Raw genomic sequence first — 25,502 nt, forward strand, 5'->3', positions numbered from 1 at the left:
GGAGCTCTAGGGCTTCCCTAGCCCTAGGATCTTGTAGTCTCATACTTTTGTAATCAGTCCTAACTCAGCTGGCATTCAACTGCCTAAAAATCATGTCCCATGATTCAGGACAAATTCAGGACCTTCCAGGCCACCTGGTCTGATCAACTGCAACCACACGATATTCTCACCAAGTCAAATGGGATAGATGAGGGCTGCTGAATGACATAGGATAGGGACTGATGATCTGACAAACTAACCACCTTCCGGAGAATGCTGTGCAGCAAAGATCCTCCCCCAGGAACAGCAACTGGATCATCCCATTCCACACGGGTACTGCAGACAAGCCCACCATTACACCCTTGCGTATGCATATTAGGTCTAGGTATAGCCCTGCTTCCCAAATCCTTGGGGGACTGAAGGGATTTCTAGCAGGAAAAAGAAAAGCAGAGAATTACCTTTAACTTTGCACTCTGGTATTTCATGGGGGGGGGTGGGTGGGGAGGGGGGGGGGAGTGCGACATTACAGGAGCCAACCCATCGTGAGACATGCTAATATAGCACTTTCATCTCAAGATAAGCGAGACGAGATTTGTCTTTTCAGAATAACTAAAACCTCAGGGGGGTTTCCTTGAACCATCATCTGTGAATGCACCTTGAAACAACACAAGTCTGTGTAGGGAGCAAGAGAAATTGAAAACTGCTGAGACAGCTTCACCAGGCAACAAATCCCAAATCCATGCAAGCTTTCTGTGATCAGAAATATAGCACTATGTGTATGCAACATTTTTTGCCTCAGGCTGTCACTTAGACTGAAGAACTGAACTCCTCTGCACACATTTGAAAGGTGAAGTCAAACATACAGGTAGCAATACTCCTCCCACGTGAAAATAAAGCAACTAGGAATTTCATATTAATAACATACTGCTAGCCTGAAGAACCAATACACACACGTCATGGCATCTGATTTCAAATGTATCATCCAAATACTTCAGTCCTGCCCTTGCAGCAAAGCAAACTTACTAATCTAGCTTTCTGATCCATAACTCAATGTCTTTTGTTTGACTAAAAGCATAAGAATGACGTACCTCTAGATTTGTGCATATTATTGTTCTTGAATTAGATACATTTTGGAAAAATGTCTACATTTACAGAACTCTGTCATTTGATGCTATCATCTAAGCAGGACTGCAAAATTAAAAAGGGATAGTTTGTCAAAAATTCATTTATAAGCAGATTAGGTGCTGAAGTATTTGCGAGACGATACTCTACCAAAATTAACTATCTTTTCAGAGTTTGAAATACCCTTCCTTTCTGCAAGCAGACAGAGAGCTTCTACCACATACATTAAAACTCCTTCTTCCACTGCCTTGAAGTTTTATGTAACACAACGCAGGCTCACACATTTTTTCCTTAAACCATTACACAGAGTTCAACAGCCAAAAACACAACTAGAGTCTCAGAGGATATTTGATTTAACAAAATTAACACATTCTCTGGTTTTCAAAAACGTAGAAGGAAACTTCTAACAAAAGACAATACAGTATGAGCTATTAGCGGCCCGAAATGTTTTATACAGTGTCAGAGGTACAATCTGCTGCCTTGGGCACTGTAACATACATGACAATGCTGGTGTAAAAGTGCTATTACAGCATTTAATAAATTAAAAACTCACTACCAGTTAATCTTAAGGAGCCAGGTTGTTAAAGTGATGTGATTCCATGCATACAAATTGTTGCGAGTGTCTTATCTATATCTTGCATACACAAATACAGTAGATGATTTGTACTTGTACTTCAGGTATCGATAAGAAAAAGTGAGAGCTATGCAAATACATACAGCTAACCACATGTCCTCAACTTTTAAACTTCTTACTGCTTTTTCTTCATGACTCTACAGTTGTGATGCTCGACGCAAATAATACCTTAAATACACAGAATATCTGGCCTGAACAGAGAGTATGCTTTTTACAGAATATAAATTATTAGGAATGAAAAATAAAAACAGTTTTTCTTATAACAAGAAGTTATTAAGGAAACCCATCTTTCCTCCTCTTCTTCTAGTCATTCAGCCTGATGAGACCTTCATTGAGTAGGATAACCAGGACAAATCAGTATCTCTTCCTGAGCTGCTCCATAAAGCATGCACCAAAGAATGATTGCTCTAAGAGTAGAATTTGCTATTACTGACTTTCTTCTCCTTTAATCTTAAGGGAAAAGAAAAGAAAAAGTTAAATCCACCAGGCATTTCTAAGAGTACCAAGCTCAGGTCCCTTAGACATAAACAGCAAATAATGCATCAGCACCAAGTACTGCAATTTTTTTCCCCAGTAAATGAGAACAAACCAGTGATGACTCATGCAGCTGATCAGCACATGCGCATATTTTATATTTTTATATATTTATATATATTTATATAAAATTTTACCATATATATATATATTTACACACACACACAGAGTAAAAATATTTAAAGAAAAGTTTCTCTCCCATCCTATCCCATAGGCTCAGGAAGGATTAAAAATATGATCTAGACCTCCTCCTAGTACAGGAAGCTTCTGTCTCCCTCACGCTCAGTCCTAAAGGTGGCAGGCAAAGGAGAAATACCCTTCCCCTAGGCCTAGGATAACATTTGGATGCTTAACTGATGGTTCCACGTTGTTACAACTAACTGTTGTTCTTATCTGTTGTGCTCGGTGAACCTGTAAGTGTGTTCTGTTCCCACATATTTAACATGCTAATGACACACTTCCAGGGGCACAACTCTGATCATGTAGGAGTAAGGTGGTTTATTTATTTGGCTGTATGATCTGGAAAGCAGGAGAAAAGAAGAATAAAAGCTCCCTGGATTTCATCTTTCACTGTGGTCCCTGAAACAGATTTCATTGAGCAGACATATCCCTGAGTCTGCTGGCCTCTAGTGGCTTGCAGCCTAGCCTTCCTTCATTGCAGCCTTTTTTTGCTTCAGATATGCTCATCCTACCCTGGCCACTCTTTAGATCACTGTTAGTTTAATAATTCTGAGATTGTTTTACTATACATGATGTCTAGATAGAGCTGCCTTGGAAAGGAGAATGAGTATCAACCCACCTTCGGTTGCATGTTTCTTGATATATCTGTAGTTTGTGCTCATTCACATTGAATTCTTTTAATATAGCATCTCTATTTGGATTCCTTAAATTCAGATGGGTGTCATAGAGGAACAGCTGGTTATTAAGCTCCTCCTGGCGCTTCCGAAGTTGCCGACATGAGGAATAAAGCTCTTCTTCACTTTCCTTCAAAAGAATATTGGAAATAAATAAGTAAACTTGTAAGACACAGCCCCTCAAACTCTGTTGATTCTGCTTTGTTTTGAGGGTTGTTTTTTTTTTTTTAATTTCCTAAACACACTCCAAAATGTTATAAAATGTTTCTGTAAACAAAGTAACTAACTGAGAAAACACTGAAAAAATTAAACTCAACCGCATCATGTAACTAGTCATACCATCTAACAGGAGCATGAGGTACATTCCAGCATGAGTCATGAAATGTGAATGTCTAGGGATGTATATTGGAATATTTTTCCCTAATAAAGCATGTCAGCATATTGAAAAAAGGACAACAAGTGGTGTATGATGGTGGACCATCATAGTATAACAGTTTTAAAACATATACAAAAAAAGTAATTTTTTCACTATTCCATCATATTTGTGTGTTAGGTCACATACTGCTAATCCTGGTGCTTTCCTATTGAAATCTAGTTTAAAGGTGAGAATACTGACCAGTAAATGGGACCCCTAACAGCAGAAAGTATTCAGACGATCAAGAAGGAAGGGCAGATCCTTTGCTTCAATGGTGCTATGGCTATTTAATACTTGCAGAGGAACTGACTTAGTGTTTGAAGATTAATTTGCAACAGTCTGAGATTCTGTTCTTTTCTACTGTGGGCAGCATACAAGCCTCTCAAAATTCTCCACAAGCGTAAAATAATCAAGATTCCCTTCATGATTTCAAATTTTTTTAATACTTCAAAACTTGGGATGCACAAGCAGTCTCCTCTATAGAGTTACTAGTGGCTAAGGGTACTGGCAGGACTGAAGTCTTAATTTTCACATCAGTAGCAAAACCAGATTCTCATCCTACAAGGAGTGACATGCAATCAATAAATGTAATAAATCTAAACACTTTCAGAGATGGCATACTAATAAGCATGCCTCTTTTAGCAGTCAGTCTAGAACTAGGAAGACAGGCAAGTCTAGCAACATGTTCAAAAGCTCCAGCTGGGGCATAAAGCTCCAGTTGGGGCATAAAGCCCCTTCCTCCACTCTTTTTTTCCCTTTCAACACATTTTCCTACAACTCTCTGCTGTGGGTTGGAGGAGTTGAAAATACAGCCTCAGCTCTATGCTGCAGATTAAGATCAAAAAGTAATTTTTTTAAAGCTTTGCTTTCCCAAATCACTAAGGGAATAAGTAGATTGCCAATTACCAATTTGCACACATAATCAAGACGTCCAAACATTTTATTTGTTTTTCTAAATAAATGTATCCACAAAGCTAGGCTTTAAAACCCCACTTAAGAATGTCCACTTCAATCCTTATGTTAAAAACATATACACTATTGAAGCTGATTGTAATCAGAAAATGCTAAAAAGATACACATGCTTCCCAAAGCAAGTAAATCAATTTTCAAGCAAATAAAACATGCTTCTAAATGTCTGAACAACTTCAGTATCCTGCAATTTCTACAGTATCAGAAAGACTCTAGTAACGGTTGAAAAGAAACTGTTAAAGGCCCTACATGGTAATTTACACATGTGCATGCTTACTTTTACAATATTCCTGCTTCTCTGTTCCTGACAAATTCCACAGCCATCTGTAATCCCCTTTATAATTTTCTGTTTCATCTCCAAGAGCATGCAGATGGACTTTCTATATAAACAGGCCTCTTATTAAATTATATCATTTTAAGGAGGGTCGTCATTTAAAATAGGGCAGAACAACAGATGGATAAAGCCTTGATCTTTTCTGATGCTTCTCAAATGATCTGGCAAAGGTTTTTACAAGTGGATTAACCATGGCTAGTCTTGGTTTGCTGCAGACTGCCAAACAAAAGGGAAAAATTTTGAAAGTTCTCTCGCTATTGCATTACCACCCAGAGATGTCAGCCATTGTGAAAGCAGAGAGCTGGGCTGCATCTTCATTTGGCTTAACAAGCAGAAGGGGCTTAAAGAGTGTGAGATGTGCTACAAAGGACTTGGTGCTGACAGACTGGGAGATACACTGCTGCTATGAACAACACTTTAAGAGACCCTCTTGCTCCAGGCAAATAACGAGCTGAATTTCTGAAGCAAAACCCAGGCAGGAGAGATTTGCAGTGTACCTACAAGTGGTATCCACGCTCAACACGTTAGGCAACGGTGAGTTGTTATCAGTTTTCTCAGAGGTAGCAAGACAAAAAAAGATCAGTTTATCTGGCCTCCAGTATCAGACTTGTCTCCATGGAGTCTGAATGCTTTAAGTGTTTTTAAAGGACATGGATCTCTTATGTTTACACGCACATATGCCCTCAGTCTCAGCTCCTTGCCTTCTGCTCTCAGGACCTCTTGCCAGCCAACAGAGGGAAGCTACCATGGCTGCCAAGACACTGATTACACACAGTCATTTTACATCAGGTGGCTTTGTAAAAATCTTGACAAAAAGCATTTGAAAAAGGCTGCTACTCCTCTGTTAAGCAGAGTGTGACTAAGAATTCAGTAACTTCTATTTCCATGTATGTTTAATTGCCGGAGCAAATCTCTCCGGACACATAATCACTTATTGTTAGCAGAACCTGGTTTTAATCAGGAAAATATTGGACGCTGATGTGAACTACAGCATAAGCCTAAATGGCTGTGAATGAGTACACATAAAAAGCTGAAGATATTTTCTCCTATGAATCTGAAGGGTGCTGGAAAGTACCTTGAAATCCCCACTGACTTCCCAGAAGCATCTTTAAACTTGCATCACATAGGCTCTAAAAGTAGTTAAATTATATAAAATATTATTGAGGTATGGAGAGTCTGAGAGTGAGCCTGCTTTAAAGTGACATACACAGCAGCACCTGTGGAACATCAACAAATGTTTTTCACAGATCAATCACCTCAATGCCCAGCTTTATGAGCAAGGATGCACTATTGTTTCTTCCTTGTATGTTTAAAAATGCTAGTTCCTCAGTTAGCTTTTGCAGAGGTTTAGAAGAAGCAGATTAGAACTTCAGTAGGAACCAGAATGTGTCTTCCTCATGTTGGCTTGTTGTTATTTTTTTTAATGAAATAGGGAACAGTGACTTTATTTTCTCTTCCTAAAGGGACTTCTTTTTACATAAGACCTCACAAAGAAAAAAATGAAAGGTTCTTCTCAGAAGTGAGGGCATGAATTTAGCTACCTTTGCAAGGCACCAGTGGGTTTTAACTCAACAGGGTAAGTCACTGACCATGGCGTTACAGGAAAAAGAGTGGAGAGAATGAGTTTTTTGTGAAAAGAAATTACGCATAAATAAGTGAGCGACCTGTCCACTCAGAGAGCAACTCCGTTTGTGTTACTGGTCTTCCCCAGTACCTAAGAATGAAATGCCAGATGGTAGCATATCAGACATAGAACAGAAAACTAAATTCTCATTTCCTAATTTCTACAAAAAACTAACGACACATGCTCTAAGCACAGCAAAACAAACCAGTGTTTCTCACCAGAACTTGTTGCATTTCACAGTGTACCAGAAGTGAGGCCAGCTCTATATCTTCACTATAGCCGTTCTTGAGAGGAACCGATCTAAAACCTGAAGAAACCACATACAAAGGTCAGTTAGACTGAATACAGAGGATTATCTGCAGTCACAAAAGCAGTGCAAACCGTCCCAAGACTAACAGAACCTTCACTGCTTAACTGCTCTGTTGCTGAGAGTAGACAATGCTGTACCGATTACGGGGAAGCAAAAGGCAAGAAAGCTAAACTGAGAAACAAATGATTTTGCTCTTGAAATATATGCTCTTGAAAACAAGAGACAGATGTAGAGGAAATCAAAGAACTTACTTTAGGCATGTCCACATCCAAGGCAATTAATAAAACCAATGTGCTGACACCAAATTATGAAAAAGACTCTTCCCAGATTTTATTCAGAGCACACAGCCCCCTTGCTCAAATTAACTCCATGGTTAAGAGAGTTAAAGACATACCAGTTATAGTAAGGAGATAACAATAGTGTCAAAATATTGATCTTGTTGCTTTCATCTGAAATAGAGTGCAAAGTGGTAGAAGAACGAACAACTGTCCTGTACTGGAATCCCGCACTTTCAAATCAATGAAGTTAGAATTAAACCACTGAGTCTACAGGTACAGAAGAGCTACTTTCAACTTTCAGAGAATCAATTTACAATATTAGTAGCAGTTCTAATCCCATCTTTGGGAGTTTTGTTGTTGCAAGTTATTCTACATAATGTTTTTCTCTCTCAACAAAAAGGAAAAATGTCAAGAGAGGTTGGCAGACTGATTTTAAACAGTTACACACAACACATCTAGTATCATAATAAACAATTGATTAAAGGAACTAAGGTCAAAGGAGCCCTTGTATTTTGGCATGTTGCAGCTGCTACTGAAAGCTAAATCGCAACAATAATGCTGAAAAGCATCTTTCTGACTTAATCCCGTATTATACCTACTGATCTTTACCTGATTTGATTCCTTTGATGGGAAAAGTAGCATGCGCTAAGAAATTGGGATCACTGAACATATCCTCCTCATAAACAACAAAACGCAGAAATGCTAGATTTGGATCATAAATTTCAAATTTCACTTGTTCTGGACAGGGCACCCAAACTGGATTAAGGCCATTGTCATCTGTAAGGAAAAGGAAACATTTGCAATACGCAGCAATAATTTCATTTCATTCCCACATGGCTACGTATCCCAGGAAACGTTCTGGGGATACAAAGGCCCAAAAATCCTGTTTACCATCTCTCTCCTGTTGTAATCTTGCTTCAAAAGGTTTCGGCTTACTTGCCGCAGGGGGGTGGGGTGGGAAGATAGGAGAAAGCTTGGCAGAGACGGAAATCCATGAAGAAAAGCTATTATTTGTATTTAAATATACAAAATCTCTTTGGATATGTATTTGTAAAAAGCTAACTGACTGCTCACTTTCAGGACCCTCATGCTCCATATCAGAGTAAAAGCATGAAAGATACTGGGAAGATAAATGTACAGTGGTTCAATTTTCATACTTATTTATGGAGCTCCGGGCATTTTCGCATATATTATATAGCCAGAAAGTTTGCTGTCTAAGGTCTTGGTCACTCTCCACAAAAATCTAAAATCACAATTCTCTTCTCTGGAGTACTCAATAGCCACAATGCATATTCTGCTCCTCATTCTGTGTTTATCATCCAGTGGTGTCTATGTCATAGATTTCAGTGGTTTGAATAATTGGAATCAAAGCCTCTTGTCTGCCAGAGAAACACTTCTGGATCCAAAAATACCAAATCATTAGGAAACGGCCATTATTAAAGGCTCTTCTGCATTCTTACATTTAAAATCCTAGGTGCTATTTGGCTGCTGTTGAGGTATTGCCCCAATTACACTCCTTATCCAAAACTCACCAGGAGCGAGCTTTGGTAGATGTCTCCTGTGCTGCAGGTTATACTACTTTACAGCCTAAGCTTTCTCCAAAGGGATGCCAGCTTCAGAATCTCAATTTAAATAACAGTCTGGATCTCATGGTAGCTGAATCCATTTGGAGCAGAGCTTTGAGAACTGACTAGCACTGTCAAAGATGCCTTCAAAAGAGCAATTTTTAACATATGCAAATTACACAAACTCCTGTATAGTCAAAAACATTACAGAACTGCAACTTTTTATGAACTGTAAGTGGTTTTTCTCTGAATTTGATATACATTGAAGTTTCTCAAATAAACTGGCTCTGAGACAAGCAACAGAACTTTATTATGATAGTCAAGAGCAACAGTCAACTTATTCCTCCCTGTATAGGCTGTTGGTAAGTTACAGACATCATAAAATCATATTCATCCTCTACGCATTTTATTTAAGCGTGCTGGAAGTTTAACCATATCCCCACAACACAGAAAACTGCAGATACTCACTCACAACTGTTGTCTTGAATTTGTTATTATCATATTCAGCCCCACAAATTTCTACTTCTACAAAGGGACAAGCAATGCTTCTACCAGGCTTAGGAAGATGTCGAGCACCTAAAACCTGTAAGAGCAGCAGTAAATTATAACTACGTCCAAAGGAAACTTGTCACCCTTATTTCGGCACAGAAAGTAGCTTACAGAACTAAAAGACAATTCCACTAGAAGAAAAAGATATTTTAACTAAAACCCATAGGAACACGCAAAAAAGCCCCACACTTCCTCTCTTGAATAAGCGTTTGCATGTATTAAACATACTAGCTATGCCACCAATAATATCCTCATTGTTTGGGTGACCCAATGGTGTGCGTTCTAAGATACAGTTTCGTTCCCAGTGCTTATACACAATATGCAGTTTTACATCAGGCTTGTGACATAAGTTTTGTAATCTTTCCTCAGCCCTTATTATATATCTATTTTATGAGCTGTACTCTACTTCACTTTCACAGCCCGTTTACCTCTCTTTTCTAAACTGTAGTGCAAAGCAGTTAATGGGTTTGTTCCGTGATAGCACTTCTCAGAAAACATATTTTTAAAAGACATTTCTTACTGAATAGCAACTGAGAACAGAAACAAGTTCAATTTGCATTTGGCTCTAGAAGACGATATGGCATAATAGTCAAACGATTCAATAAATGATGATTAGTCTCACCTCTTTATGAAAAATGAGACTGACATTCTGGTAAGTCACAGTGTACTAAGTAAACTGACTTTTTTTTCCATTATTTTTTTCTGCTTAGTTTTTATCTTCCATTACAAATGTCTCCCTATCACACCAGAAATCTCTGAACTAGTGTATCTGCTGCTAACCAATCTCTAATAGCACCTTTCTAATGGGAAGTCAGCAGAGTAGGAATGCAAGGTAGCCCAACTGGAATTTTTTTTAGTCATTATATAAAATTATCTCAGTATCATGTTTTCAGTCCTATAGCATGTTCTTCATTAGCATGATAAAGATGTATGTTTCTTTTCAGGAACTAGTTTTATTCTCAAACAATCTGACATTTAAAAACAGTGTTTTGACAATTTGTCAGATCTTGCTCTGAAATATAATAGCTTTATTTTTAGTTTTATAGATATTTATAACTCGCAAAAAACAATAATTTACAAAAGAGATTTACCCTCACTGTCATAATCATCTGCAATTTCCTCCTCGATTCATTTGGCATTGGGTCATATTCTTCATTTCGCATGCTTTCTGGCTGGAGAACATAGCCAGTTCGTCCATTAAGTGAAAACAAGGCATGGTTCAATTGCATGTATTTATCTAGGGAGAGAGTTAAACAGTCATAACAGAAAGATTCCCATTTGAATAAATCTAAAGGAAGTATGAAACTAATGGCTCCTCTGTGCCATTTCTTCTGGTCAGCGTTTTCTCAAACAGAGCTGGAAGACTCAGTTCTCTTCAGCAGTTGACCTTGACAGGCCATTTCTCACCAGTTCAAATCCTGATAAACCCATCTCCATTCATATTTGGTTTCCTAAGTACATACTATTTAGTTCCTAAGAAAGCTGAGTACAGCTTTCCCCAAGGTTGAACAGTCGCTTGTCCACCTGAACCTTACTGTGAATCTCTTTGCTTGCTTCTCAAGAAGAAATCGAGATGAAATTAGCCCACTCGTTACCTCTAAAAGGTCTGTCTGGCTCAGAGACAAGTTAGAATAGAAGGAATTCTAAAGATGAAACTTAGGAGAACTGGTCTGGAATTAGGCATCCATTGGAAGAGAAAAACCTAAATAGAAGGCAACTATGAGAGAAATACACAAATATAGCTTTAAGCCCTGCAGAGAAAGTGTGAAACACAACAAGGAGAAAAGTTCACAAGCTGCTTCTGCAAAGAGCTAAAGGACAAAAGGAGAACTAAATATGGACTAGGGAAGTTCAGAGTGGAGTCAGAAAGAAACTGCTTTCTTTGTTTGTTTTTTGGCCAAAAGAGGCAACTGGAGGTAGACCTGAAGAAAGTGTTTTGTTCTGTTCTGTCCAGGTATTATTTGCTTGATTCCAGACACCTCCAAAAAGTTAGAACCACTGCATGAGTCAGTGAGTCACAGCTCTCTACCAGACCACTGAAGAACTATATAGATCATAAGGGGTACACTGAACTGGTGAGACCCCAACAGAAAGCTAGGGGAAAATTCTGTCACATCGGACAGGTTATAAATTTCCCACTGAAATGCATTTTCAGATGCCATTGAGGTAGTCTGGGAAGCTGAGATTTAGCAGAACATGCATGAGTTTGTAAAATGCAGTATACTGGCCCTAATCCTCAGCTTTCGTTATTCAGTGTCTTTGCTGCAGACAGCAGAGATGCACTTTTAAACGGCTACTTATGTTTGATGATTTCTTCATCTGCTAGGCTGCACTAACAACACAGCTACCACCCACATCAATGGCATCTGGTCTTGGGCTGCTAAGCCAGCTCTGCAGAACAGCAGATAGGGCTTTCAGAAACTCATTTCTGGGAACCTGCTCTATTAGGCGATCCACAGGCTCACAAATAAATTTTAGTTCTTTCACCTCTCCTCTTGCTGTTAAGAACAAATAAATAAGACAGCCACAGTGACTGGAATGGCAGAGAGGCCAGAAGGGGGCTCATTAATAGTAAACGACGCGGGGATTAAATTCCTCTTTAAAGGAAACGTTACCTGGAGTTTGGAAGTTAAGAGCCACCATCTGGGAGCCACAAAGCCAGAGGCGAAATGGGTCATAGTTGGATGAGTCAACCCGCTGTCCTTTAGGGTAGACACGTGTCAATCCCTTCTGGTTGTATTTCAACAACTCAACAGGCTTTTGCTTAACAATGCTTTCTGCCTTGGTTTCCACAAAAGAACGGATTTCTTTGAAGTCAGGATTTTCTACACAGGATAGGGAGAAAAAAGGGTGGTTAATAAAGGAAAAAAGAAGTCACAATTTATACCATATTTCCACTATTACTTTGTTTTATTCTGTGCTTTAATGCAATAACTGAGAATGTTTTAATGCAGACATGGCAAATTGGCTGAATATCAAGTCCGAAAGTTAAAATTGCCTGCCTGCCACATCCTTTCACCACTCACTGCAGCAGGGCAGAGAGAGTCTGTAATCGTGTTCTCATCTCATCATTGCTAATAGTGCTCTTCTGACCACTGCAACACATTTAAATGAGACATCTTTTCCTGGGTGTAAACGGGGAGAAGAAAGGGTGAGTCAGGGTTAGCCAATGCCTCAAACAGTGACTGTAATTATAGTGTCCTAGCCATACTGACAGTTTATTAAAAGTGTTTGTAAAGAAACTTAAGGAAGAAGGGCAAATTTGCTGGGTTCTCCAGCAGCAATGACAAAAGCTGGAATAAGAAATACCTTTTTCAGTGTCAGATTTCACACACCTGCACTTACACAGACCTCATTTCTCATTTCTATTAACAAACAAGTCCTTACATAAATGGCAAAGAAGTCCTTAGAGTAGAATTATTTAAGGCAGAACAAATCTATCTTAAGGGTTTTATAAATCACGAGAGTTCAGCTAGAGTTTCTCATCTCACAAAAGTCAATCAGCATGTGACTAGTGAACGTCCCACATCCCTATGAAAGTCATTGAGAGGGCGTCTATGGTTACTAATTGGAGATTTGTGACAGTTTCAAAATATATCTTCTTCTAAAGCCTCCTTTCTAAAGAAAATTCGCTGATCCTGAGAAGCTTCCTAGTCTTTTGTTACTGTGATTTCACTAACTACAAAAATGCTACACTATGGAAAATGAAAACCTGGTAAGTTTTCTCTTGTCTCATTTATGGTCTTTTGTTCCTCTGTCTCTTATTTCAGTAATTTCTTCCACGTTTGGTCTCACACTTCAACATGAACAGGCTGAGATGTATGCTCAAAACAGTTCTGATAAACCACTGGCTTCTATCTGACTTTTGGTAATATGAATAGTATCAAGATATCTCTAGTGTGCAATTCCAAATTGCCACTGAAAATTCCGTGTGGGTGAGGCAGAATTTTATTTTCCAGTATAGAATTTATTTTCTAACATTTCAACTAATATCTATAGAGATGAATAGAGAAGGTAGAATTCAGACGTAATATTAAAGGAGATCACCTAAATTGTCCTTGGTTTTGCTTGTTGGCTTGCAGTAGATTACCAAATCAGATAATTCAATAGCAATTAACTGATTCTTTTCCCAGTACTTCCTCCTGTTCTCCTGTAAAATTTAACAAAGTTTAACATTATAGAAACACTAAGCATAATGGTACAGTAACTCCAGCGTATACTCTAAGGAAATAACAAAGTTAATACATTCTTTCTTGCCTCAATTCCTATTTGAGGCTTTAGACATTTGCATACATGTGATATGCTTTAAAACCCAATTCAGAGAATACAATTAACCAAATGCTTTTTTTGTTTCGTTTTGTTTTTTTAAAGTAAGTGTTTCAGTGCTTCCCTGAATCATTCCTATCCAGAAGACCGGCAACAAAATTACCTTTTTTTTTTCTTTTGCTGCTATATAATTTTAGTTAAGTTCCACACTGCTAATGTTTTAAATAAATAAATAAATAAAGTTTAGTGAAGTTTCTCTCTATTTATTTAAATCTTGATCAAGACTTAAGTCTTCCTACTGACTCCCAAAAGACTAAATTCAAATGCTAGGAGTATTTGTTCCAATAGTTCCCTATTTGGACAGCAAACCAGCAGTATTAACATGAGAAAGCACATGCAATGATACAGGTATCATCAGTAATAAGCCCACTGTCTACATCCTTATTTATAAGCACCTGAGATGCAAGCCAAGCAGAAATCCTTGCTATGAGGGACTGGAAGCTACTGAAGTCAGTGAGACTTGTACTGAGTGGAGATATTCTAACAAGAGGCTTTTTAGACATAAGAAGCGATTACAGGACAGAACATGTCAGAAGAGTCACATACTGGACAGTTATTAGCTTTGGTACAATAGGTTACAAAGCAGCAGTAATTAGGAAGCCTTCCAAAAGAATTCCTTCAACAGGATGAATTGAAGAGAAAAAAAAAGAAGCTAGGAAGCCATACATTTCCAGATGCAGTCACTGAATTAGAGATACTTTGAAGTATAAGGATAGCAGCGAGGAATGCAGCATTAAGACTTGAAATAGCCTTGGAAAAAAACTGCAGGCGTGAACTCCATCATACTTAGTGCTCCGCTCTGTTTCCCAGACAGTGCTCAACAGAAAGCAGTGCTCTCACTAGCAAAGGCACTTCCAGATGCCATGAGCCCATCTTCAGACATAACTCTCTAGTGATAGTCAAGAAGGAGAGTTAGCAATGAACAACTGTCCCTGGAAGAATGGCAAGTGTTAGCATTAAATAGAGATGACGAAGTATATAAAGCTTAGATAGTTTTACTTTTAGTGTACAATGGACACAGCCCAAAAGTAAACCGATAAAACGCCTGTATCATATGGTAGCATTGTGTTGACTCACTATGTTTTCTCCTTTCCCAAAATACAGACTGTTAACTGCACTGGCAAAAAAGGCGTTTCCTTTTCTTTTTCCCCTCCCCATGCAGCAGTCTATCACGTGACTTTTCAAGATGTCACACTGTGAGAAAACCCTGCTGACTGACAGAAATGATTTTTTGAGCATCTTTGAACACAGACTATTTAATATTCCTCCAACTGCACAGAGGGAGAAAAAGCTGCCAAGCTGCTGAAGAGCCATTGATATATCATGACAAACATTCCATTTAGAGACACTTCTTCTAGGTCATGTTTCTCTTTTTCTCATTTTTATTTCTAAATAAAAAGCTGGCATCACAACCAGCTCTGTCCTCCTCCAACATTACTAGGTCAAGAACTCCTGTTGCTTCTTCCCTCGCTGAATTTACAGTCCTCTGCTTGTGACATCAACTTGTTTGCTATAAATAGGATTCTGATGACCCTAGAAGCGTTATCGCTCCAGATGAAGGAAAAACAGCACAAGCCAAGAAGATACTAAAACACATTTTCCATCATTCTTAGGACCCAGTTAACAATAAAAAGTGAATAAAAGCAACAAAGGAAAGAGTAAACTTAAATACAGTCACTGTAAGGGCTTTTTAGTAACGTCAAAGACTTTAAATACTAGAAAAGACAACTAGGAAGTAAATTAATACATCAGACCAGAAACAGCAGGTCCTGAAGAATGACCTTTTTTATGCAGCAGTAATGGCAGACAGATACAGAAGCTAAGCTTCAGAAGAATCCTCTAATCTTGAACCAAGGATTTGGAAAGACTGCTAGTGAAAAACTGCCAAGTCCAGAACGAGGCTATTAGTTACAAATAAAGACAAATACTTGCCAAACAATTCCCTATCAGCGCCATTGCATTCACTGAACAGCAGGGTTAGTAAACAGAATTAAGAAAAGTTTAGGCAAAGGCAGCTCAGATTTCACATATACTCATGAGTGGATTCACAACTCTGGACAGAACAGTCTGAGATCTGAGTTTCTTCTGCTTAACACTAGGACCGCACCAGGTGTAAAACGGTAACGGTATCTACTTGGTACTACTACGAACACTTCTCTACTGAGGTGCAGAGTGCAACACAGACAGTACTCTGCTGAAAAACTCCTGTTAACATAAAAACAAAACTTTCTGGTGACTGGTGCTCTGCTAGCTTATGCAGCATTCCCACCAAAATTTAGGGAACAAGATTCACGGTATCAATAAAATGAACAGACAAGCAGCCATAGGCAAGAGGGTCTAGGATCAGGCTTCAGCAAGATTTAACGGTATACGGTAGCTAAAGATCAATTACAATCTAAATTTATAGCATTACATTATAAAAACCAGCAATGGGATATATTTTTATCAATACCTCTTCTGCAGTTTTCCATGTGATTTCACGGATACCTTGGTACCATTCAAATAGCTCTTCTACCTTATCAGTTGCAAACTCAACAGGTGGATCTTCAGGACTCTTGGGTTCCAGAATGAAGACAAAAGGCTTTTGGTGTTTCCCTTGTGGCATTTTCACTGTTAGGCAACACAGTAGCAAGAGGTTTATACTAAAATCCAACCGTTCTTCATACTGCAGTAACCTGTCAGTGTTGTTGACTTATTACAACAGCTAACGCTAAAGCCCTGGTCGTTGTAATAAAATCTCTTATGGGGCTGAACAGTTAGTATCAAAGTTTCATCATATTACTTGTATCTTAATACAAGTCAATTCCACAAAGTCTCCTGCTAAACAGAAAAGAGCCCTATTAAACAAAGAAGGCTCAGGAGTATAAGCATCAGAAAACACATACCAACATTGTACGTATTGAGTACCAGTATGCCACGACACAGAGAGCCTAATGGATTGTCCTCGATAATCTGTGAAAAACGATAGATTACATTTGAGCCTCGGTTTTTTCCTCTTCAGTGAATATGAGCAGGACAAATAACAAATAATAAATACACACCATTAAATCCAACCACAGTTTCACTGAAAACATGCCCACTGTAATGTTTAGAAGTCTGTTTCCATTTCAAGAATTTCTCATTTCGAGAAACCAATGATAGCCTCAATAGCGAGAGTCAAAATAGGGAGTGCAGTTTCTGTTCTGACATAACTGCTTATTTTCTAGTCTGTTGTAAAAGTAACCAGAAAGAACAAAAACATTTTAATACATGTATTTTCCTCCAAAGACTCCAAGTAAACTCTTGGAAGTGATCAAGTACAACAAGAGTATTCAATATTTTATTTTTAAAACCTCCAAACATCACAACTGCTTACTATGTGTTCTGTTAAATAGATCTTTGTCCCAGACTTTGGGCTAGATTTTTAGACGCTTTGGGCAGACAAAATAGGGTTAGTCATGCACAAAAACTGGATAAAGCAGTGTGAAAACAGCTACTAAGATGTGTTTGTGCACCCAGTTTTCCCACTTGCAAACATCAAAGGCAGTAATTACGCCGGTAAATTAGTTATAAGTTTCAGGAACATTATTGTTTCCCTAAGTTATCTGCAAAAATCTAACCTGCTATGATTTTCATCAGCAGGAAACAGTTATAACCTCCTAAAAACCCACCACATCAGTTATCTCCTTAAGTAGTTATCTGTGAAGGAAGCCCTGCCAAATACACTTGACAGCACAGAGAGCAGCAAAAGAACGCATTCATTTCAGCATGCACAGTCATAATTTCATAAACCAGACTTCCACTTTCAGCAGGCAGCACCTTCTAGGGAAACAGAAGACAACTTGAATTTTACCTGGCTTTCAAGCTCAGCAGAACTATCAGATGACATATCTTCAACATAATTTGATGGAAAATAGTGTTGTACTTTTTCTCCATAATCCCCCTTCCACCTGAATTTAAAACAAAAAGGACAGAGAGAGAACAAAGACCTTCAGTAGGTTATTAATGAAGCAATAATCTTCGAGAAATTGGTCGTTAATACCCAATACTAGCTTGCCTAGTTGGCTATCGCCAAAATAAAAGTGAAGTAGCAGCTAAAAGCACTAACAAAGTGATCATTAACATGTGATTTCAGAAGGATTATAGCTACTGTAAACCAGAATTAACGACTTAAGAGGTTTTTCCCCCTCCAGTACTAAAAATAATATTATGTGGTTGATAGCCTGCAGAAACCACAGGGAAACATTTCGATTCCCAAGCTTTCCAAGCAACTTGCACATCAACTGAGAAAGATAAGAAAGCAAGCCACTTGTGAAAGGAGACTATATAGATACCTAAAATAATAATTAAAAAAAAAAAAACACCACATTGTTTGGTCCCTAAGAAGTACTATGCAAAGCAAAGAAGGAAACCGAGTAATGACGACAATGATAATAGATGCCTGTCTTCCCAGAAGATACAAGTGTTCAGGAAGGATGAATGTAGTAAAGAACAAATACTGGATACACTGGAATATGAAGGCTCTACCAGGCTGAGGTTATTGCTGTAGGGTAGGACAACGGAAAAGACGTGAAAAGAGACTTGAGGTTGGGTTTTTCGGTTTTGTTTAATACGATGGCATTAAGATTCATAAGACCACAGCTCACAAGCAGCAATCAGACAACAGGCAAAGAGTTTAAGAACTACTACCGAAAGCTGATTTTTTTTTCCTCCCTAGTAAGTCACTAGAAGTTCTCCTACAAGGAATTCTTGTCCTTACCAGCCTCCAGTTTCCTTTGTGACATTATGAATTAGAGCCCCTCGGCAGAAGCTCAGTTCATCACTTCTTTTGGCTCTGTAGTCATATAAGGCTTTCACTGTTCTCTGAGGCTTTAAGAGAAACAAAGAAAAAGGGTCAGGAGAGGAGGACAGGTCATAAAACGATCAATAATATGATCTTTAAAAGAAGGGGGGAATTGGATCCCTTTTTTGTTATGAAACTCAAAAAGCTTAATACTAAAGTTCCAGAGTGACATCTATTGGCAGAAGGAAGCAAGTGATGCTATTTAACATCTATTTTTCAAGTATTAGTTGGAAAAGAGAAGGAAAAAAACAAAAAACACTTTTTTTAAATGGGTGCTGCAACATAATTATGGTAAAACGAAAGCAGTGAGCATGTAATCCTCTGCCTTTGTTACCCATATTCAAACACAGTTGGAGCTTGCAGGCTTAGATGCAGTTTAAGAGCCTCCACTTCAAAACCACATCAGCTATCCAAACCAGTCTAATTTCCTTTAGGAAAAACTCCGGTTTTAGCAGGACAAAAATTTCTTTATCTTGAATTTACTACTACCCAAACTATTCAGCAGCAATGAAAATTCATTAGTCAAAAAGATTAAAAACAATTACAGTCACATAATTTACAAGCAGATGAGCTTTTGTCAGAAATTAGACAGGCCCCGTCAAGAATTAGAGATATGTAGATGTTTGCTGTGCCACTTGTGTTTAAAATCTTATATATACATATACATATATATATACATATATATATATACATATATATATATGTATCTTAAAAGAAGACAAATTTAAGTAACTCTCCACTAATTGAGTACACTGCTTTTATATAGAAAACAAAGAAAATCTGCACCTATTTATGCATGCAGGCCACATTTGCTAGTAGAATTCTGATAATTTTGTGCGCAGAGAAACTGTGGTGCTCATTAACACATCCACTCAGGGTTTACATGTTATATTCTATTTCTGAAAATTTGGCCTCCTCAGATTTACTCATCTCTTTGTCTAATTAATTTCTGGGCACATCTACATAAGCATGCATGCCAAATCAAATCACCTCCACAGACTCAATAGCAAGGTGCCCAATTTCCCAGTGTAGGTGAATCAGTATAGGATTTGCACACAGAAAACGTATGCGTGCAAATTTCAAAGAGATGCTGGGAAAAAGACACACTCTTTAAAGTTCTGCTATCCAGCCCTCCATAAATCAAGTACACTAACACTTTTAATTATCCTTTTCATTACTGCTAACAGGAAACCAACCAACAATTATCATCTTTCCAGAAGTCTAAGAGAAAGCGTGAAGAACATCTTTCCTTAAGCATACCACTGTCGGGGTGATTTCACTGGGTTCCACATACATCTTGACATCATAGAGGGAATTAATATCTTTTTCCTTAAAAAAAAAAAAAACAAAACAGAACAAAAGTTATGAGAATTAAAAATTACAAAAATACTTACTGTCAATATAACAAGAAATCCATGTAGAAACCAATCTTTCTAACAATACTTGGGCAGATAGAAGAAGAGGGAAGCCAGACACCTATGTTATGCTCCTTTCTACAGCTGAGCGCGCAGCTTTGGCTTGTCTTTAACCTGTCTATGCCTCAGTTCAATCAACAGTGTAACAGTAATACCTCACAAAGACATCTCTTAATTCATCAAATGCTTACAAATAGCTTTGAGATTGTGAATGTCATTCTCTGTGCAACAGAGGAAGACAATACCCCCACTTATGATTTCTGTGTTATAGTGATAGCACTTCAGTTCCAGTAGTGGTTTCACTATTAAATAAAAATCCTAAAACATCAAAAGTTGTTTCAACATACGCAATCATACTTTTTTTCTTTCAGTATCTCCCCATGTTCCCATTTGGACATGGTCATAGGATACAGAACCCTAACGATAAGCAATATTATCAGAAATCATGACATCTAAAAATCATTTCAGCCCCTTTTAGTCTCTTCAGAAAAACAAAAGCACAGGCTTTGATTTCCTCAAGATGCCAGACCTGTTTTTCCTGCTTTTAACAAACATATACTTGAAAACAGAAAAGATATCTCATGCTTTCCAAATGCCAGTTACCTCAGTAAAGTTTTATCTTGTCAAAAACAAAAAAAAAAACAAACAAAAATCAAAAAAATACATCCATCCAGAAAGTAGACACCTATCCTATGCTAATTATCTGGGCCCTCTGTTTAGTCAGTGGACAAAGGTAGGTACTTCTTGGGGAATTTTTCCTCGTACTTATCGCAAAGGCGCCTTCACTTCAAAGGCACCTCTCACTTCTCACTGCAAAAAGGCAGCTGGACACCATCCCCAAGATGCCTACAGTGAGGTGAGACAAACGCCACTGTACGTCCTGGGGAGGGATGCTGCAGAGCAATTCATTTTTTCTGAAACGCTTAGCGACTGGCATCTGAGCGATCATTTTAAGATCTAATAATAGATCTTAGTAATAGAAGAGAGAGCCAACTATGAGTGAGGGCATTATCAAAAACTCGTTTTATAGCAGAGTAGCAATGCCCAACTTTACTGAGCAGCTTTTCCAATAGAATCATGAGGAAGGCAGGAGTTTACCCATAAACAAAGATGAAACTCTTTCCTTCAAATACTTTGCAACAGAAGTCAGTTTAACCATCCCCATCTCAGAATGGGGATGGTAAGAAAACTCAGACACAGACTGAAACCATCTGCCTAAGCCCCCCAGAACGTCATTTATCATAGCCAGAACTAATCCCAGGTCTCCTAAGTCTAGATGTGGGATTTTGTCCTCTACAGCAACTGCTAAACTTATAAAGACCATCACTGACCGTGCTGTAGCGCTCTAGCAGCTCCTCAGTCACTGGGTAACGCAATTTCATTTTCCTGTACAGCGGATGCTTCTCATAGTATGTTACCAGCTCCACTAAACTTTCAAAATAGGCCGAGGTTCCAAGCACAAAGTGGCGGCCTTCTTGCTGAATTCGGAAGTGCTTCACTTTCCCCTCAGCTCTATAAAATAAGTTCAGGTGCTGTAAAAGGTGTTTGTACTTGTCCCAGTGAAATTTCCACGCTGCAAACCGGACCATAACTGCTTTGGCATTGTCAATATGCAGCCCAATTTCTCCTTTCCCCAAAGTCTTTTTTATTCAAATTAAATTCAGGTTGCCCGATTAAATGCATAAACGCTCTCATTTTTCTACCACATACAGAGTCTTGGGCTAAACTCATGTGTTTGCCTATGTTAAACTTCCCTACTTTTTTTCCCCTCTATACATAAGTTTCTCATCACTTTCACACATGACTTTTTTTCAAAAAAAAAAAAAAAAAGTCTCTGGTTAGACTGACAATCTTTCTGGAATTTGCTGTTGCTGATCTACAGTTGTTTCAAAGCAATAAGACACATTCTCCTCAAGATGAGTAGATGTTTTTTCCCTACACCCATTCTGATAACTACAGGAGTCAACTTTGCAAAGAAAAAAATTTTTCTTGTGTTTAAACATGAGATTCATGCTTTCACTGATGACAGTAAAGCCATCTGCTGACAACCTTTCTGCCCATAGAAGATCCCTGAATGCTTTTCAAATTGTAGCCGTTTTGGGACTCCTAATTTTCCACTTACTGTGAAACAGTTTAATTGAGATCCTGCAGCTCAACAGACTTCAATATTCACCTTGCTAACAGCAGAAAGATTTAAACCAGTGAATTAGGCAATTCTGGACAACTTCAATACAGAGTAAGACATGTAAGTAAGAGAAAACAACTATTTGCTTTCCAAAGCTATTGTATACATTGCAGAAAGATGCATTTTTAAAGAAATCCAACTTGATTTGAAGGCACAATGGAGAATACCACAACTGTATACATTTTACTAATGTTGCTACAGGAACCACAGTTTCAAAAATATTTCCCCTGGCAAGGAAATCACGCAAGTAGATAGAAACCAGTTTATTTTAACAGATACTGAATGAACTTCTGTTAGTTACATGACAGGGCGGGATTTCCAGGAAATAAGGACCCAGAATCACTGCTGCATCAGCACCGAAAGGAACTTCAAAACAGTAGTAGTGGGGAGCTTCAAGGAAGTGAAGAAGGGCCACGCACAGGCCCACATGGGACGAAAGGGATAGTTAGCCCCCATATTTGTTTTTATAAAAGCATACAGGTTTATTCTGGTCACAAATTAACCGTTGTGCATATTCTCACATGTTTTGCCCCCAAACACACCTACTGCACAAATCAACCATGCAATTACTCAAACTTCACAAGCAGGATTTTCATGACTCCAGAAAGACGACAGTACTTTTTAAATGAGAAAAGCAGAACACTGAGGAACTTGTGGGTAATGTAGTCACATCCATATGACTATGACTTTTCCTACCTGAAAGTCATAGCAAATGAATCTGGTTCATCCCTCTTTCTAATCAGAAAGGCTCCATCTCGAGGAATTCGCATCAACATGTCTTCTGCCTCTCCCCGACTCAGATTACTATAATACCAACTACAAAAGTTAAGATCAAAAAGGACAAAGGATTACAAAGCTTGTCAAATGTCATTCAATAAGAACAGGCAGTGTCACTACCACTAGAGTCTCAAACATTACAGAAGAAGTTAAGCATTATGTCTTGCTACCTATGACAGCAGTTGATTACAAAACACCAACATGGCAGCTTATTTGGGCTAAAACCACCAAGAAGATACCAGAACACCTTGTTTACTTAAAAGAATAAAACATAAATCAGCATTTCTTCCTGAAACAAAGGCATCGGATCCTGCTTTTAGCCTATCATTCAGTTTTCAGTAGTTGATTCAGAGTTTTGACGTGGTAGATATAAGGAAAAGCCTAAATATAGGCAAAAAAAAAAAAAAGAGGCATTCAAATTCTTTGATTCAGAGCTTGATTCTATCTCTCACTGTAAGGACGGGCCTATCCGATACCTAACATGCCTTCAGTGAAGCTATGACCACTAACACTGGCAGTATACCTCCACCTCCCCAGAAAAAGCAGGAAAGCTAATTCTTAAACTTTTCCCTCCCCTCACACTGGCTTCCCAGTTTAAAGTTACAGATGTGCATTTCACATTCAAAGGAGGTGTCCTTTTTCTGACTGCAGAGAAAACAGAGAAAAGGACAGTGTCTACATAGTGTTCTGCCAGCAAATAAGTGCAAGCTCTGCCCAGGACCCACATCTGGCAAATACCAGTTGGAAATAAAAACTAAGTTACGCTGTTTCTTATCAGCATGGGACCAAGTTACGCTAACCAACTCTGACAGAGGGAAGGTTTGGGGGGGAAGGCGGGGGGTTAAGGAAACATAATTCAGCTTGGGCTCACTGCCGCAGTAATAGAGTTTCCAGATGGCACAGACCATGACCACTTAGTTGCCAGACCACAGCCATCTGCTAAATATCTAATCCAACCTGCTGGGCATCTTAAACACCGAGCAGAGAAGTAAGGAACTAGCGCACTTTCAAAGCATTACAGTTCTCACTGAACTTCCCAATTGCTGCCAGTAAATTGCTTTCCCAGGGGCTGCTCCCTGCTTTACCAGGCTCTCACAAAGTCAAGGATCTTGCTCAGTGTCCTTCAAGGAAGCTCATTCCTACAACACCTGCAAGCAAGCAAAACTCGGGTGTGCTCCAGAATCTGGATGAATTTTACATGAAAAAAAATCCATGACCATCCACAACAACGCAAAGAACTCTGACTTAACCACCCTGGCGCTTGCCTTCTGCGGTACATACTCTTTAGTCTCATGAGGGCTGGGATTAGGCACAGCATCAGTCAGACGCAGTTCAAACTCAGCACATCGCAAGTGGGCCTCCCTGTAGTGTTGAATGAGATCATAGATACTATCAAAAGTGAGGTTGTCCGTCAGGTAGTACTTCACATTGTCCCCATCACCTGAAGAACGGATACGGCAGTGCTGGACTCTACCTGACCTCCTGAAGAAATGAAGGAGATAAGGAAAAAAAGGTAATGTAAGAATTTTTCCTCTGAAGGGTTTCTTCACCCATTCCTAACGGGTTAATTCTATGTGGAGAGCTTAGGAAGAAGCAATAAATCTGTGTCTTAAAACAACCAAAGAGGGAAAAAAAAAAATTACAGGATCAAAACTAAAAATTTTCAACCAGCAAAGGTTTAAAACGTAGCAAACATTTACTCCCTGCAGAATTAGCTCAGATAAAACTCTGGCTCACAAATCCATCTGATTTACTGTTACTCATAAAGTCCCAGACAGAAAAAAGTCACTAAAAATTCTTTATTCTTCTCCCTCCAGAGGGATCCTTTTTCACCGAAAAGATCAATCTCTGATAATAAAAATAAACTCATGAGACTATCTGTTCAATATGGATACCAATAATTTATCTCAAAAATAAAAGATCAAATTTTGGCCCACTCCTTGCATAGATAACAAATTCTGCATCCTGCCAGAGCACTAAAGAAGAAGCAGCGGCATGGTGGGGGGGAGGGGAAGGGAGATGGTGAAAATCAAACTGGTCAGTTCTCTCTTGACAGCTCTAACACTTCAAATAGAGCGTACTCGAACATGATGCAATATGCTACCCTGAAGTTTAATCCAGAAAGTGTTCTTTCATAACCCCACCAATAATATTCTAGTAAAGAAAGCAACTCTTTATTTCTATTTCCACTTAGCTGTAAATGCATATTTAAAAAATAGAGTTATTTTTGTGCAGTGCAGTAAAATAAACAATACCGATGAAAAATGTTTAGGACAATCACCATACCAGAATGACAAGGTGCAATCATTAGGGAAAGCTTCACTTTCCCTCACTAGGAATGTTCCATCCTGGCCACCCATTTCAGCACAATATTCCTGGAGCAGCTTCTCAGCAGTTGTCCTCCCCTCCTTCATTTTCCCATGGAACCACTTCTCTTTTAAGTGCAGTTCAGTACGTTTTACCTCCTAGACCAGGAGAGAAGAATTTCTATAGTCCACTTCTAATGTTATGATTTTGATACAAAGTATTGCTTCTTGATATAACCATCATCTGTTTCAGGATTTCAGTTCATATCTTGCTCTAAACTCTCCCTCCACAAACAAGCTGACTACATCTATAGTCACACTGACTTTTCCCCAGCCAAGCCATTTCTTTGGAGCAGTGATCAACTTCAGCCCTGTTCAAATTCATAATCAACAGAAAACAGAAGAATGCAGCAATGTAAACACTGATTTATATTTTAAAAGTAAAGCAGCCTACTGCTAATCCAGAGAACTTCTATTCTGTTTTTTTTTTTCCCAGAACCATCT

At 38.5% G+C, this 25,502-nt stretch overlaps 1 protein-coding gene across 10 annotated transcripts in view; it reads right to left on the reverse strand.

Annotated features, from left to right (window-relative positions):
- Positions 1-469: 469 nt before the first annotated feature.
- The window catches only part of PLCG2 (phospholipase C gamma 2), a 77,612-nt gene continuing 52,579 nt past the window's right edge, over positions 470-25,502 (reverse strand). For all 10 annotated transcript variants that reach the window (XM_068955487.1, XM_068955491.1, XM_068955494.1 and 7 more), the window contains 17 exons: positions 24,979-25,157; positions 23,974-24,174; positions 22,612-22,731; positions 21,062-21,242; positions 19,576-19,644; positions 18,232-18,341; positions 17,326-17,422; positions 16,379-16,445; positions 15,946-16,103; positions 13,215-13,317; positions 11,783-11,992; positions 10,259-10,404; positions 9,087-9,201; positions 7,663-7,830; positions 6,684-6,772; positions 3,069-3,253; positions 470-2,185 (listed from right to left, as the gene is read on the reverse strand). In XM_068955487.1, coding sequence (XP_068811588.1) covers positions 2,143-2,185; positions 3,069-3,253; positions 6,684-6,772; positions 7,663-7,830; positions 9,087-9,201; positions 10,259-10,404; positions 11,783-11,992; positions 13,215-13,317; positions 15,946-16,103; positions 16,379-16,445; positions 17,326-17,422; positions 18,232-18,341; positions 19,576-19,644; positions 21,062-21,242; positions 22,612-22,731; positions 23,974-24,174; positions 24,979-25,157 — 2,241 coding nt within the window. In that variant the 3' untranslated portion in view covers positions 470-2,142. The remainder of the gene's footprint in view (positions 2,186-3,068; positions 3,254-6,683; positions 6,773-7,662; positions 7,831-9,086; positions 9,202-10,258; positions 10,405-11,782; positions 11,993-13,214; positions 13,318-15,945; positions 16,104-16,378; positions 16,446-17,325; positions 17,423-18,231; positions 18,342-19,575; positions 19,645-21,061; positions 21,243-22,611; positions 22,732-23,973; positions 24,175-24,978; positions 25,158-25,502) is intronic.

The sequence above is a fragment of the Struthio camelus genome, chromosome 10 (assembly GCF_040807025.1).
Source record: "Struthio camelus isolate bStrCam1 chromosome 10, bStrCam1.hap1, whole genome shotgun sequence".
Taxonomy (NCBI): Eukaryota; Metazoa; Chordata; class Aves; order Struthioniformes; family Struthionidae; genus Struthio; species Struthio camelus.